The sequence below is a fragment of the Zonotrichia leucophrys genome, chromosome 2 (assembly GCF_028769735.1).
Source record: "Zonotrichia leucophrys gambelii isolate GWCS_2022_RI chromosome 2, RI_Zleu_2.0, whole genome shotgun sequence".
In the NCBI taxonomy this organism is placed as follows: Eukaryota; Metazoa; Chordata; class Aves; order Passeriformes; family Passerellidae; genus Zonotrichia; species Zonotrichia leucophrys.
Genome location: NC_088171.1, coordinates 7,069,421 through 7,085,151, shown reverse-complemented (window position 1 = coordinate 7,085,151; position 15,731 = coordinate 7,069,421). Strand labels below are relative to the sequence as shown.

The following is a 15,731-nucleotide window of genomic DNA, read 5'->3' as shown; positions in this document are numbered from 1 at the left end:
TCCCTGTGAAAAACGCCAATCACTTGTTTTTAAATTTTAAAAGTTTAATAGTAATAAAATGGTTGTAAAAATAGTAATGCAATTAGAGTAATAATAATTGGGACAATTTGAATTAGGACAATATGAGACAATAGAAATAAAGAGTTACGGACGTCCGGGTACCTTTTCTGGGCAGCACAAGCCCGAAAAAGGACCCACGTTAACAAAGGATTAACCCTTAAAAACAATAACCTGTTGCATATTCAAACACCTCATACATGATGCATAAATTCCATTCAAACACAGGATTCTGTCTGGTCAGTGTCAGCCTCTTCCTCTGAATCCTAACAGCACCTTCGAGGCAGGAAAAAGTTAATTTCTTCTGATAAGAAGGCAATAAATTCTCTTTCTCTGAAAGATTCAGGTGTCCTGTGGCTGCTATCTCGCTGTGAGTCCTTTCTTTAAAAAAAATATTCTCCATAGCATAGTTTCTATTTTAACATTTTTATAACCTATATTTAACACACTACTTAAGAAAATTAATACAGCATTAGTTTCTAACATAACACATATAATATTCATTTTAATATTTGCGAAAAGCTAATCATAAAATACGCATTTTTCACAGTCTCCAAAGACGAGCAACTTGCAGCTTTCCGTAATGGCAGGGGAGCATTTAGCTCAGCTTGGCTCAAAACAGAAGAAAGCCTGGGCAGGACAATAGAGGTTAATGTGGAAAGCGCTGTTAAATGCCCGCCTGAGCAGCCAGCCTCTTTGCTAGAGTAGAAAACAAAAGTTATTTCATTAAGGGCTCTGAACACCAAGTTCCCAGTGAAAGTTTAAATGCCAGGTGGTGTATTAAGTAAATAAAGGCGTCCCGCTGTAGGCATTGTTCCTCCCAGCAGCCGGCTGTAACCAGCAGCGCCACCGGGGCCATGTGAAGCCCTGCCATGTGCTGGGGACAGCGCGGATTTGGCTTCAGCAGCTCCCAGCACATCGATAAGGGCCAGCAGCGACACGTGGCTCGCTCGCCTTTTGCTCATTGCTCATCCGGATCAGAACGCGGGGCTTGCACGGATGCCGTGTGTCTGCTGCGTGGTTTGAATGAAGAGTCTCGTGGTCTCTGAAATAAACACGGGCAGCAGACCTTTCTCCTTTTTAATGCCTTTATTAAAAGTGATCAGCTCGGGTGGGTGTTGTATTACACTAAATAGTTCATTTAGTTGCTGTTTTGAACTGGGTGATTGGAAATTAGTGCTGAGTATGGTATGTCATGTAGATTGTTATTTCCCCTCTCCCATCACACGGTCTTTCCCTCATGCACCCCTCTGCTATATTCCCTGGTTACCCCTCCCCTCACCCCTCTTCAGTGGTATCCCACTGGCTGCGGTCCTCTTTCCCACCCCCATCCCCTCAGGTATAAAAGTCCACTGCAGGAATGTCACACTCTCTTTTTCACCTGGAAGATTTCACCTGGAAGTGTCTCCTCCCAAGCCAATAAACAGGACACTGGTCCCCACGAGGAGAAGAGCGCTTCTCATCTTTTACTTTGTTCATGTAAGACTGTGTGGGCCAGAGTCCAGAGCTGGCTGGGTCGGACTCATACAACAGCCCGAGATTCACGGAGTTCTTACAGGCGGGGAGAACCGGTGGGTCCGCGCTCACGCTGCCGCTGCTCCCAGGAGTGACTCGCAGGACGACAAAGAGTGTAGCTGTTTCTGCTGGTGTGTGGGGAGAGCGGGAGTTCCATCCTCACAAGAGCATCAGGAGAAGCCCTGTTTTTCTGGTTTACTATTTGAGGGCCTCTTTCTAGCCGACCTTAAGGTTAGGGTGAAGAGTAAAGAGGGTCTTAGCAGGTACTAGATTCTGTTCCTCATGTCTAGACATCACTTTGATTTGTCCATTTTGTGTTGGCTCATTGTTTTTAGGGGTTTTTGGCTAGGTTTGGTTAGGGGCTGCTCCCATTGCATGCTGGTTCTGAGGTTATTTGCATGCTAACTCCGAGGTCTCCTCCTCTTCACCGTCTGGGTGCCATCCTCCAGGGAGCAGCAGGGTGTCACTGACAAAAGGGGGAATTCTTAACCACCAATGACAGGTAGTTAATGAAAACGACCATTACAATAACAAACAGTTAGAACTCCACCCTGGCAGCAACTGGCCCAACCTGTGAACTCTGCAACCTTTTAAAAAAATAAGCAGCTATTCTACTCATAACAGTCCCTAGCTGGTCATTGTGACCCCAAGAAACATTAGAAAGTCTCTTTTCCCAGCCTGGTGATTGAAGGAGCCAGAGCTCTTAATTTCTCAGTCTCAAGGTTGTTTATTGTATCTTATCTATAAAATTCTTTCTCCTGCTCTGCTGAGGTCCATCCAGCAGGACAGTTCCAGGCACTATGCCTGCCCACGGGGCGGTGTTATGTCTTTATACTAAAAACTACCTGTACAATGTTTACAATCACTTTCCAAAACCTATCACCTACGTTAGACAGTGAGCTTCTACTCTAAAACAATCTAAAAGTGCCGACATCATAGCAGAAGATGGAGGTCAAGAAGAAGAAGAAGGAGAAAGGCTGGACATGCCCCAATTCCTCCATCTTGCCTCCTGAACCCCCATACCAAAAAGCCCAAAAATCAATTTTTCACCCCGTGATAAATTCACTCTCATTCTTCTTAAACTTTTGTGGCTTGTAATTCTTCATATAAAGGTTGGTAATTGTTTTTTCCAAGGGCCAAATCAAAGGCACGGAGGTCTTGGGCTCTGTGCTAAGGTCTCTGAGCCCCCTGGGCAGGGTCTCAAGTCCCCCAGGGCAGCCAGAGGAATTTCCTGGGTTCCCACAGAAGAGGAGCGATTCGTTTTCATTTCAGAGACTTTTCAGATGGGTGTCACAGCGCTGCTTTTGTTCCAGTCCAGCAGCAGCTGCGGGATGTCACATCCCATTACCAGCACTCCCAGCTCTGTGTGCAGCAGGAGCCCTTCGGGGAGTTCAGCTCCTCGAGGGGAGCTGCCAACCAAAGTAAAAAGCTGATGTTAAAAATGGGAACACCTTCCTGGTCCTAAAGTGATTTCAGCATTTATTACAAGACCTAAAGCTCAGGCAGCCTGCGGGTTGAGCGGGAGGGTTCCAATCGAGGATGCTGCAGTGCCAGCGCTGGATCCGGAGAGACTTGGCACATTATGTTAGCTCATAAAGCAATAAACACATGAGATCCAAGATCAGAAATTCTGGTGGGGATCATCTCTCCCAATGGGCTTTTTCTAGTTCTTATTGGCAGCAAGATTCAAATTGGCACTGGATCTCCTTCCCATCCTGAGCAGCAATGCTCCCGATGTTCCAGGTGCAGCGGCACAGATTCACTGGGTCAGATGCTCCCTTTTTATATTGCTTTTTGTTCCTTTGGATTGGTTTCTGTTGAGATCCTTCATTTGCATGAAGGTTTAAGGCTCTTTGTGGGGAGGGATGCACTTTCCTTGGGTGTAATACGGTACATGGGGTACCGTGTTTCTTATAACTACCTAATGTGTCACAGACGCATTTTTTGAAACATCTTTTCCTTAAGATTTTTTCTCCTGAGAAGCTGAGAAGCCTCAAGAACAAAATGTAAACCTTGATTATCTGCTGCTGTGGAATGCAACAAGTAGATCTGTGATTGGTCTCATGTAGTTATTTGTAATTAATGGCAAATCACAGTCAGCTGGCTCGGACTCTCTGTCCATGACATAAGCCTTGTTAGTCATTCCTTTTCTATTCTTAGCTAGCCTTCTGATTAAATCTTTTCTTATACTCTTTTAGTATAGTTTTAATATAATATATATAATAAAATAATAAATCAAACCTTCTGAAACATGGAGTCAGATCCTCCTCTCTTCCCTCATCCTGACACCCCTACTAACACTGTCACAACTACCCTTTTAACTCCTTTTATAACATAATTACCAAACTTTTTAACAGTACATGCTTAACAATTATCAGCTATTTTACAACAGTTTCTAACCTATTTTTGACAGCTGATATCTGCAAACTTCTTGACCCCATGCTCCGTGGGTGATGGATGCACAGGAGGGTGAAGCATTCTTTGCTCCTGCGTGTGTTCCTTGTGGAGATTCCTGCCCAAACCTCCTTGTCCTGGTGTTGGAACCCAGGGCACAGGGAATATTTCTCTGCCTGTCCTGGGAAGTCCTGATCCCCAGGGGAACACTGCTTTTAAGCTTAGTCCATGGAGAAAGTTTCCAAGACTTTGGGATGAATTGGAATCTATGAGTGTGTGAAATAGATAGCAGTATGGTTTATCACAGGCTGAAAAACTTAGAGTTTTGGGATTTTAGTATGGAGGTAAAGAGGAGACAAGATGGAGGATGTTTGGTGTATGTAGGGGGATAGAACATAAGTAAATGAAGGTAGTATAGAAAGTAATCTTACCCCCTAAAGAGTTGCAGCTGAGCCAATTATTAGAGATTGGGAACAGGCCTGATTTTAACAGGCCACAGCTGTGGCCAATAAAGAAGAGTGTTATAAAAGAGTGGATTGGTTGATTACTCTAAGGATAAGGAAGAGGCAGTGCCTAGAGGAGCTGACTGCAAGAAACATCAAGGGGGTACCAAACTCTAGCAATATGGAACCCTTACAATATAATGATAATAGAACTTTTGCACTACAATGACAACAGGTATAGTCTGATCTTGTTCTTCATCTGCTCCATTTTCTACAGTGTTGGTGGTACAGAGTGATTGGTTAGAAAGAGCTGAAATGTGGATGTTGCATGGAGAGACAAATAATTAGTTATTAGTAGAAAGGTAGAACTAAAGTACCTTCTAAGAGTTAATTGAACAAAATAGCTTTAAAAGATCTTGAATCTGTCTGTGCTGAGTCTGAGATGTAGACAGGATGCTGAACTTCTGATAAGAGAAAAATAACAACCTGAAGACTGAAAAAAACCAGAAGTCCCATCCATCTCTCATTCCTGGCACAGAACTTTTTAGAGGTCTCCCCATCTGGGTGATCCACGAGGGAGGTTTCCACATCCTGGTTCTAGAGGATGTTCCCCCATCAGGCTGTTAGCTGCTGAGGATCTCTGTTAGTACTTTTCTCCTCTCACTGGCACTTGTGCTGGTGAGGTACACATTGTCTGTGTTTCTGACTCTGGCTTGGCCACAGCCATCTGGTGTCTGGCGAAGTCTTGGTGCTGCTGAGTCTCTCCGTGTAATTACCATGCTGAGTTAATTATTTGTGCCAGCCCAGGCACTTATTCAGTGACTACCTCAGCCATTACCAGGACCTCTTCATTCATCACCTGTCAGGCTGTGAGCAGCAGTGGAATGTGCATTTGGCCGTCTCAAAAAAAAGCCATTCTTTGTCATGGAGCTTGTGAGTGATCTCCCTTTTTTTGCTCTGAATTATTTGGCCATGGTCTTTTCTCCAGAATTTGCAAGACAAAGGAGAAGCATTGGCAGAAAATTTGTAGTTAGAAGCCAGGCTGGAATCTTGCTGCCAATGAGAACTAGAAAAAGCCCATTGGGAGGGATGATCCCCACCAGAATTTCTGATCTTGGATCTCATGTGTTTATTGCTTTATGAGCCAACATAATGTGTCAAGTCTCTCCAGATTTGACAAGTACATTTAACAAATGTAAGATAACCAAGGTGTGGTTCTGGGCAAGGTGGAAGATCCTCTATCTAATCATCATTGCAGGAGATCATCAGGGAACTCCTTTAAGGGTACAGCATCATCTGTTTTAAAGGATACAGCCAAGAGCTTCTCCTGGTCAGCCTTTCCTCATAAAGGGGCCTTGTGATCTTCAGAAAGAAGAACAATTCTCAAAACTTTGCTAATTAAACTCTTTGGCTCCTGATTTTTCTCAGTTTTATGAGGAAAAGGTTACATTGCAGATTCCACAGATACAAGTGTGGGTTTGGCGCATAAATAGACCACAAGTGGAGTAGAACAGGCTGGATTCTGGATACCAATGGGGTTTTGCCTTTGGTTTTATAAAGTGAAATAGCACCTGAAGCAAAAGCTGGGGCTTTCAGGGTCATGTATTTCTATGGCTGAGAACACTTAAGAGATGGTTTCCTTTACTATGTTCAAACTACTATAAATTTTGATTTTTTTTTTTAAGTTATAAAATTATACATTTTCCTGTGACACTTTCAGACAGCATATGATATTTTAATTACTTAAGAAGTGTATTTTTCTCTTCCTCTGATTCATGAAAGCATCAGAAATGTGTTTTTTGGAAACAAGTAAGCTTCCCATTGAGTGGTGTACCTGCTACATGGAAGGCCCCGGAGCTGTTTCAGTAAGATTGAAACAAAACCCTTTGCTAATGCAGCTGGGATTGATGCTGCTCAGCTGGAACCAGGGAGCTTGGAAGGGCTGGAAGGCCTGGTCATTGTAGGAGTGATGCAGTGTCAATCACAGATAAAGGCTATAGGGTTCCAGAATAGGACCTGAAAATTATTATATGGTGGGAAGCACTTGAACTGGTGTGTGAGTGACAATGTTAGATAAAATAGGAAATTTCCTGGGCAGCATCCATGCTATTTTTTGGTACAATAGCTCTTCAGATTTACTCTTCAGACTTTTTTTTTTTATTTTTTTTAAACTAACGGATATTTTACAACATTTAGTGCCAATGTCATCAGTACTGTTTGGATGGAAACAGGCAGTAACCATTTACCTGCTGATGGGTTCAGGGCTTTACTGCCATTAAGTGGCATTAAACCTCATTTCACATCATTTGCATTGATTTGCTTATGTGTCAGAATTAGCATAGTATTGTGTCTGAGGAGTGAATCAGCTTAATGAACCGGCAGCTCAGCTCAGATTCACTTGTGCTGCAGGGTACTTAAAATTCAGCAGCCACAGCCTGCAGCCTTCTCTGTTTCACTGCCAGCTGAGAATGCAAATGAAAGGACAGTGCTGTCCTGGGAAAGAGTCAAGACAAAAAGTGTCACATGGAGACACTGCAAATGGAAATTCCTTTTGGGTTTCTTCTTGGGGTTTTTTTGTTTGGGTTTTTTTTTTTTTGGTTTGTGGTTTTTTGGTTGTTTTGTTGTTTTTTTTTTTTTTTGGAGGGGCTTTTTGTTTTGTTTTTGGTGGGGATTTTTTGTGGCTTTTTGGGAATTTTTGTTCGTTTGTTTGTTTTTTCCTGAGAAGTTTCACTCTAAATGGCAAATGAATATGTCCCTATATATAAACTTGGAAAACTGTTTTAGCCACAGCTTTGAGTATCAGCAGTGTTATGATTTCTTTGATCAGGTACAGGATGAGAGAATACTGAAGTGTGATTTGTAGGGAAAGAGAAAAGAGTGATTTCATTTTCATGGCCAGGAACTCCAGTTTCAGTACACAAATGTAAAAGTACAAGTTTGAGGGCAGGCTGCTGGCTCCATCCTTAGGGCCCTCAATGAGGAGTGTGGCTCTGTCACTGTCCCCTGAAGCCAAACCTCTGTAAAGGAGTGTTAGCACATCCCTGAAATCCCTTCCAGCATCCTATGGGGGCAGGTGGCTCTAAGGGTTCCTGGGGGCAGCAGCTGTTTTTCTTTCTGGAAAAGGGCTGATGAAAAGGGAGGTTTTGGCAGGAATCACTGGGCTGTGAGCATTCTGCCTCCCAGAAACCACCAGATGCATCCTGCCTGGTCAGGCATGAAATGCAGGTGACAGAACTCATTGGGGTGTCACCCTGGGAATGTAGGAAGTGTAGGAGGCATCCACCCTTCTTCCCTTGGGATTACACGGATGACAAGGCAGCACTTCATCCTTTCCTGTTCTGTAGCACTGGAGGGCTGGCTTGGATCAGAGTGCCTAAGTATGTGTCTGAAAAATAAAATGCTGTGCAAAATAAGGGCTTTATTTAAGAGAAATTGTTGTAAATACCTAGAGAAACAAGTGCAAGGAGCAGCATTGGTTTTGTATGTGCCCAGCTCGATACCAGCCAGCCCTGGGTGTGACTTGAGCCAAAGTGTGGGCACTGCCACTCCAGCAGCACTTCCTTAGGGCTTTTGCACCCAACCCATGATGTGTGGCTTGATCCCAGCTGAAGCTGCTCAAATAGGGGCACAGAACTGAGTGCTGGGCCATCCCTGTGTGCTGTCCCTGCCACAGGGGGAGGGCAGCTGGAGACAGCCCCATTCTGCTCCAAGTCTGCCATCTAGTTCTGCAGGGATCTCACATCCACATCCCATGTGAAGTTGTAATATGAAAGTTGTTTTGAACCACGTATTCCTGTGAATCTCATGAATATTCTTATTCATATGCATAATCAGTTATGCAAATGTTAGTACTTATGATTCATCAATTTGGAGACCACAGAGTTACCCTCTTTATTTGCTCTTGTTTCATCCTGAGAAAGGTAATGTGAGAATGAGTCAGAACACAGCAAAACTCTCAGGCTGTTTCAGAACTGGATAGGGTTAATCAATAGGAAATGTAGAATCATTGAATCATCAGATGTTTTGGGTTGGAAGAGACCTTAAAGATTATCCAGTTCCAACCCCAAAGGACAGGCCTTTTTTGTAGCCAGAGACACAACAACCAGTCTGCTAGACCCTTTTCTCTCTTTTTAATTTTTTTCTAGAATTCTTTTCTGCTATTAAAAAGGGACAGCTATTTATTTTCATTACATGAAAACACCACATTTTGTTCATATTGTTACCAGAAGTAGTAGGGTTTGTAACCAATGTCAAAGTTTGTTTCTTCCCCCAAATCCTACATACACATGGAATTGTTTCAGCTTCATTATAGAAGAATCCCAAATTGTTGTCTGGTTTTCCCTGCTTAGTTGTTTTAAGTACATTCTCCCAAATAAACTGGTTTTGGCCATGGGATGGAGTTGTATCTTGTCTCTTCACTGGATTCTTTCTGCTGTAGTAGAGCAGGCACCCACTGCAGGTACAGATAATATATTTACACCAGTGCTGCTGTTTAGTTGTCAGGCCAATAGGACTAAAGTCAATACAAAGTTCTGTTACTCCTGAACTGATTTGCTCTGGAGATATATTACAGATTTTCATTCTTTGATGTGGAAGGCTTTTATAAAGCTGTTTTCATAAGGTTTAGGGTGTTAGGCTGTATCACAGCAGCCAAAATATTTTCTTCCAATATTTGTAAAAAATTTAGCATTTCCTATGTGGTTATGACTTCAATATCAGTATTGTACAAATGTAAATAACATAGATACCCCAATAATACTCTGAGGTAGGCTTATAAAAGATTGAAAAGCTTAATTACATTAATTTTATCAAGTACCCTGCAAAATAATTATATTTTTCCCTCCAACCCTGTGCAGAAACTGAGTCACAGACAAATTGAATCTCAGATGTATTAGGGTGTGCCTCACAGCAAGTACTTCATGTTTGAAGTGCCTGGTTGAAACAAACAGTTCTAAGGCTCAGAGTGCTGGAGTCACAGATGCTCCTCATCCATAAAAGCTCATGCCAAGCATCCAAGGCTGGCATCCAAGAGGAGATTCACCACCAGTGAATGTTCTTGTAAGATGGAAACCAGGCTGTCTGTCCTGCTGGGGCTGTGACACGTCTGTGATGAGGTGACAGGAGTTTTCACAGGATGTAGGAGGTGCTGCTTCCATGGTCCCCTCTGATCCACGTGTCCCTGTGTCCTACAGATGTCCTCTGCTCTTGGCAGCCTTGCTGGGCTGCTGAGTGTGTGGTTTCTGTATGTCTGGTGAAAGCTCTTCTGGCAGAGCCTGTCGGAGCTGGAAATGGTTCTTGTGGACTTGCAGAATAGATTAGCACACAATGAACCCATCCCAGCAGCAAGACTTTAAGATCTAATGGTGTTTTTCTCCCTTTTAGTGGTTTTCCATTTGCATCGATTGCAGCTATCTCAGCTCCCAGTCTGAGCACTCAGGGAACATTTGTTCCATAAAAGCACAGAGGAGCATCTTCCCCAGAACTGCTTATTTAAATTTGTCGGCAAGCAAAACCTGAACAGGCACGTTAGGTGTCCTTTGAGTCCTTAGGGAAGTGGAGCACACTCTCGAGTCCCCTGAAATGAGCAAGGCTTGAGGACATTCAGAATGCCAGGGTTGTGACTCCTGCCTCACTCTGTGCCATGTCATATCTGCCAACATCTGTGCCTGCCCCCAACCCCAGTCCCCTCTGAGGCATTGCTGCTTGGCTGGCAGAGCTGCAGGGCTCCTTAAAAATCAAATTAACTGGAAGTCCAGCTGCAAGCTTGGAAAAGGACCAAAGATAGGCCTGAGCAGGGGGTCCTTTCTCATTCCAGCAAAGCTAAATTTTATCAGTGAGAATTAAGGTTTTCTTTGAAAGAAATAAATACAGCACTCTGTACCACTAAACCCACTATTAGTAAAATATATTAGAGCCTAATTATTTTGCAGGTTTCCTGCTGAGTGACTCTATTATTGTAGAGTTAAGTCTCTTATTATGTAAAAGCCATCAAGAAAAGTTGTTTTCAAAGAAGAATGATAGGTAAAGAACAGTTACACATATTGCATGTTAATTCCTTTAAACACAGAATATGCCAACTCTTCCCCAGATATGTCAGGAGTAATAATTTCTTCAAGTGATAGATCCCTCCCTGAGTTGTTGGATGTCCAGTGTTCCAAGTCTGGGAATTTAGGAAAAAACCTCTGGTGCAATAATCTCTGGTGGAGCCCTGAAAGCTCCCACCAAGGAGCCAGATTTACCATGAAAATGCAGCATTGTGTTCCCAAACACTCCCTTTGAGTAGCCTGGGCTTTTATACTCATTAATCTGCTCTATTTTGATGGGCTTGAGTCCCCTTTGGATTAACTGATCATCTACACAGATCTATGGGGACACAAGAAATGAGCCAAATTCAGAGGTCTTACAGCCCACTTAAAAATACACATCCCAGTTCAGCCTCATGGTTTTTATGTATCTAATTCTGTCCTGATTTATGCTGGAACCACCACCCTTGGTTTGCTGATGTACATAGAACAAGAAACACAGATGTTGGAACCTGAATTTTCTGACTGGTGGTGGATGTCTGCTGGTTCTTAAATGGGTGATAAACACAGTTTAAATCTGTTTGTTCACAATTCAGAGCTGCCCTAGGAACGTAACCAAAAATACAGCTGGGGTACATACACGTGTCAAATAAAAACAGGGTGCTCACAAGGGCTATTATCTGCTGCTGACACTGATTTCTGGCAAAAGATATGATCAATCTTTCTCTTCAAAGGCAGCTGAAAACAATTTTAGTTTATACAAAGGCTGTACAAGAGCTTTACAGAAAGCAAACTGTGGCTCAGGAGAAATATGCTCCATTTCCTTTTTGTCTCTGCTCCTAATTGTATTTCTGCTGCTGGCTGAGATATACTGTTAAAATAATGAAGAAGTAGAAAAAGCAGCCATTAAAGGTTTTGAGCCATGTGCCATGAGATAAAGGTAATCCTGAGACTCACAGGAGTATTAAAATGACAACAATAAAGTAATACCCATGCTGAGTGTCATTTTAGAAATAAGCAACCAGACAGGAGGGTGATACAAGACAAACCTCCAGCACTCCCATCTTGCCACTGGGCCTCCCTGGAGTGGATCAGACAGTTCAACCAGCCTAAAAGGGTTTTTTTAATGGCAAGGCACAGATTCCCTTTCACAAGCAAGGAGGTGAGATCCCTACTTTTAGTTTGGGGAAATGTGCTGGAAAATACAGGATTTCTGTAAAGCTGAGATCTCCATCTGCTTCTCACCTGAGCTGATCTTTGGGCATTTTTGTTGTTCACAGCCTCTGGCCTCTCCTCTTCTCCATCTACCCCAACACAAGTGACCAAGCAGCCCACGTTCCCTCTGGAATCCTACAAGCATGAGCCTGAGAGACCAGAAACAAGAATTCACTGTTCCTCACCTCCAGACACAGGGCAGAGGTTTTCTCTGCCTCCATCACAAAGTGCAGCCAAGCCTCCCATCATGACACCAGCTCCCAGTGCTACCTCAAAACCTGTAAGTAAAGCTTGTGTCCAGTTTTCCAGTGGGAAATATGTGTGCACTGTGTCTTGTGTTACAGCTGCTGGGCTGCAGTGTGGCTGTCCATTCTGTGGGACAGAATGAGAACAAGGATTTTTACATCAGTTTAATTCAGGGTTTGGCTGAGAGGGCACTGGGAATCCAGAGGAGGTGGCTTCCTCCTGATTTACCCAAATAGTAACTAATCTTTGCACTGCCTTCAAAGGGGGTTTTGAAATGGCTTCAGATCCCAGGATACGCTGCTGAGACACCACCCTAGAGGTGGATAAAATTTTATTTAGGATTTCCTTTCATCTCCCTTAAGAAGAGCTGATGAGAGAGTTAGCAGCCAAAGAGAGCATATAAAAAAGAAATTCACAGTCTGAGCTGCAGGGGCTCTGAGTCCCTGCTGCCTCTGGAGTCTGAGATCACTGGGACAGCTGGTGACTAATAGCAGTCATTGCTATCACACCTCCTGCCCCAGCCCAGAGAGTAGAAAAGGAAGGGCAGCACTACCAGGGCACTCATCCAGCCTCCCACCTGGCAAAGGTGTCTTCATTAGAGTGGTTTCTGCAGTTCCTGGGAGCACATGAACTGCAGCCTCTGAGATGCCCCAGTACTGCACAGCTCTGTGCCTCCTCCCTCTCCCTTGGCCAGCCTGAGCCTCAGGGGCTTCACTCTCTTTTCTTTCTCCTCTGCCTTTTTGCTCTTCTCCTTTTGTGTTAAGTCCTTTGCATTGCCTGTATCTTTCCATTCCTCTGACTCATGGAACCAGCAGACTGTGATCTGTCACCAGAGTAAACCACCCTGCATCTGCCTTGCCCAGCTTTTCTTCCCTTTTTTCCCCCTCCAAAATAGAAAATCTTCAACATTTTTTGTATCTAGAAACCTAGAACTGTAAAGGGCATACAGGTTCATGAGGTTGCTCTGTTGAACAGCTATGAGTCCTGTTTCATTCCAGCTCTCAGTAATTTATTTAAAAGCAGGAAGTTTCCTCCCACTCACCCATGGGAAGCTGCTCCAGGATCTGAACACAGCAACCCCAAAGCCTTTTTGCTTTGTGAGGTACCTCCAGCAGCAGCAGCAGCTGTTGTGGTGCTGAAAGCATTTGTGTTCTGCATCAGAGTTCATCTGCTGCTTTCAAGTCATTCACACACATCCCACAAAACACCTGCCCTATTTTGGGGGCCCCTTCTGTAAAGGCCAGGAAATCTCTGATTTTCAACATCATTTTTTCATGGACAGGTTATAAATATTTGCTTTTATAATTAATGGCCTTTTTCATTCATTGTTTGCTACATCCTGTTGTACCAGTAGCCAACCTTTGTTTTTTCAGATCAGGCAAGCCAAACTCTCCTTACAAATTACAGACTTTTTCTGCTATGCAAAAGTAAATAATTAAAGTATTAAATAAAATAAGTCCTACATTTATAGTTAGGGAACTCCAGCAGTAACTTTTCTGCAGCCAGCTCACTGCCTTTCCATGTCAGTATATTCTTGGGATGCAGAAATTATTAAACCCAAAGGTTTGTAGGATACAACAATATTTTGGGTAGGTTTTAGTCAATCAGTCATGTTATTTGCATATGAATGTGTTCATCTGTGCTATGCAGCTACAGAAGAGTCTTTTGTACCTGTTAGAATAGAAGTGAGGAAACAGCATAATCTTAGCACATTCCACTGACTGAAAGACTGAAAAGTTTGTTTTGTTTTTGATTATTTGCTGATTCAGACAACATGAAGCTGAGCAGAAGATGCCAGAATAAAGAAACAGAATTCTCAGCAGGTTTTTATGAACAGTTGTGGTTATATATATGTACAAGAGAGAGTCTGGGGAGTAACTCAGAGTGCTGGACTCAGTTCCCTCCTGCTCAGAAGACACAGAAATGTGTGGGATGTGTAGCACCTGATTGTCTGGTACCCTCTGTACTCATTTGTGTCTGAGAGCAGTGAGTGTGCCGGGCTGCCAGTGAATCATTGGGGGTTTGGTTTATTTGGCAATAAATGTCAGCAGCCACAGAGCAGTGAGGAGCAAAGCTCTGCATGTTTCATTTTCAACTGAGACTGAAAAGAGAGATTAGATTTGCCATTCTCTTCTAGGAGAAACTGTTAGAGAGGAAAGCTCAGTTCCTGCAGAAGGACATGAATCTGATGAGTGTTCTCTCAGCACTGTCATGTATTTTGATCCCTGCAAATTATTGACCCAACATTCCTCTGCAAATACAACAGCACTATACAAACATTCTTGAGTACTGTATTTCAAACATTTCATTTATTCTCAGCTGTGTGTTAACAAATACATCATTTCACAATCATGTGCCATAAACGAATCTGTAAGAGGAAAACTCAATTTCTTCTTTACTTACATCAGTACTTGGTGGCAGAACAATTTCAGTTATTTTTGAAACATACTATAAATTTTATGATAAATGGTTTCATAGTGGCCATGCTGTTAGGTGATCAGTTCAATGATATGCAATCTTCTATGCTGACATCTGAAATGAGAAGCTGACTCTTATCTACAGGCTTCTGTCAACTGAAATCTCATTTACTTATTACACTGCTTAACTGATAATGATAATGTGTGAGACCCCAGAACTATTATAAATGAATCATGATTGCAGTAGGAAAGAGGAACCCCTGGACCCAGATCTAGAAATATTATTAAAATAAATTTAAAAAAATCAAACCAGAAGAACCGATGACTCTAGGAAGATATGTAGCATCAGGACTTGGAAATAATCTTATCCCATTTTTATAATAAATGGCATTTGAAGCTGGTTCTGAAATTTTTTTTGACCTGTCTGAGACTTGGGTGCAGAATGGTTAAATCTGTTCAGTAAGAGAGAAGATATGGAGGGAAGAATAAAAATATTTATTTCCCAGCAGATGTAGCCAAAACCTTTCATGTTTTGGTAGCACTCCCAACAGTGGGCATTTTAATGTGATTTTTAAACCTTCAGTTCTGGGAGGGGAATAAATAGTGGGAGACAGCTCCTGAGAGAGGGAGATCCTTCTTCAGCAAATCATCTCAACCCAGTACACAAAGCTGAGCAATTAACCTCATGCTAAATGGGTGTCTGTGGTAATCACCAAGGCCTGGATTTATCCCACCTAACTTTAGAAACCTTCCTGAGCTGCTTAAGCTGGGAGTGCAGTAGCTCCACTTGTGTCTGAGGAGTTTGAGGGGGTGAATTTGAGGAATTGGAGAGGAGTTGAGAAATTGAGAGGAGTTTGCAGGGGATGGTGCAGATCCAGGGGGCTGAGGAGCCTCTGAGCCTCACTGGGAAGGAAGGATTTGGCTCCAGGTGCTGCATTTCTGATCCAGACACCATCAGGTGCCCAAAGCTGGAGCTGCTGGGCTGTCACACACCACAGAGCAGCTCTGCCAGCCTCTCCCCTGCATGGGGAGGTGTTCCTGAGTTTGAAGGTTATAATGAGAGATGCAGCTGATAAGAGATCAAAGCTGTGCCTGAAGATTACTGTGTGCTGCCCGAAACGGCAAAGGAGCAATTTGATTTCTCACAATGCAGTTCACTGTTCTGTACTTTGGCCTTGTGTTTGTTTGGATGGTGTAACCTTCAAGCAGTGAGTGGTAAATTTTTGATAACTCTTCTCTAGTGTGACATTAGGAACCATGATAGAAGTGCAGAGAGGTTGTAAATTCAGCACCAAACCTGTTTGCCCTGTTTCCATCTTGTCTGTATTTTGAAGTGGAATGTGGTACATTGGGCATTATGTGGCTGTATCCTTTTCTTTCATCCTTTCTTCTTCCTCTGATGCACGAGACACTGTGAAAAT

At 43.0% G+C, this 15,731-nt stretch overlaps 1 protein-coding gene across 6 annotated transcripts in view; it reads left to right on the top strand.

The window, feature by feature from the left end:
- PRKAG2 (protein kinase AMP-activated non-catalytic subunit gamma 2) overlaps positions 1 to 15,731 on the top strand; it is a 222,517-nt gene that overhangs the window by 142,442 nt on the left and 64,344 nt on the right. For 5 of the 6 annotated variants that reach the window (XM_064703863.1, XM_064703865.1, XM_064703864.1 and 2 more), the window contains one exon: positions 11,713 to 11,927. In XM_064703863.1, coding sequence (XP_064559933.1) covers positions 11,713 to 11,927 — 215 coding nt within the window. Of the gene's footprint in view, positions 1 to 4,528; positions 4,645 to 11,712; positions 11,928 to 15,731 lie in introns of those variants that run through there. The other variant, XM_064703867.1, reaches the window with a different exon arrangement.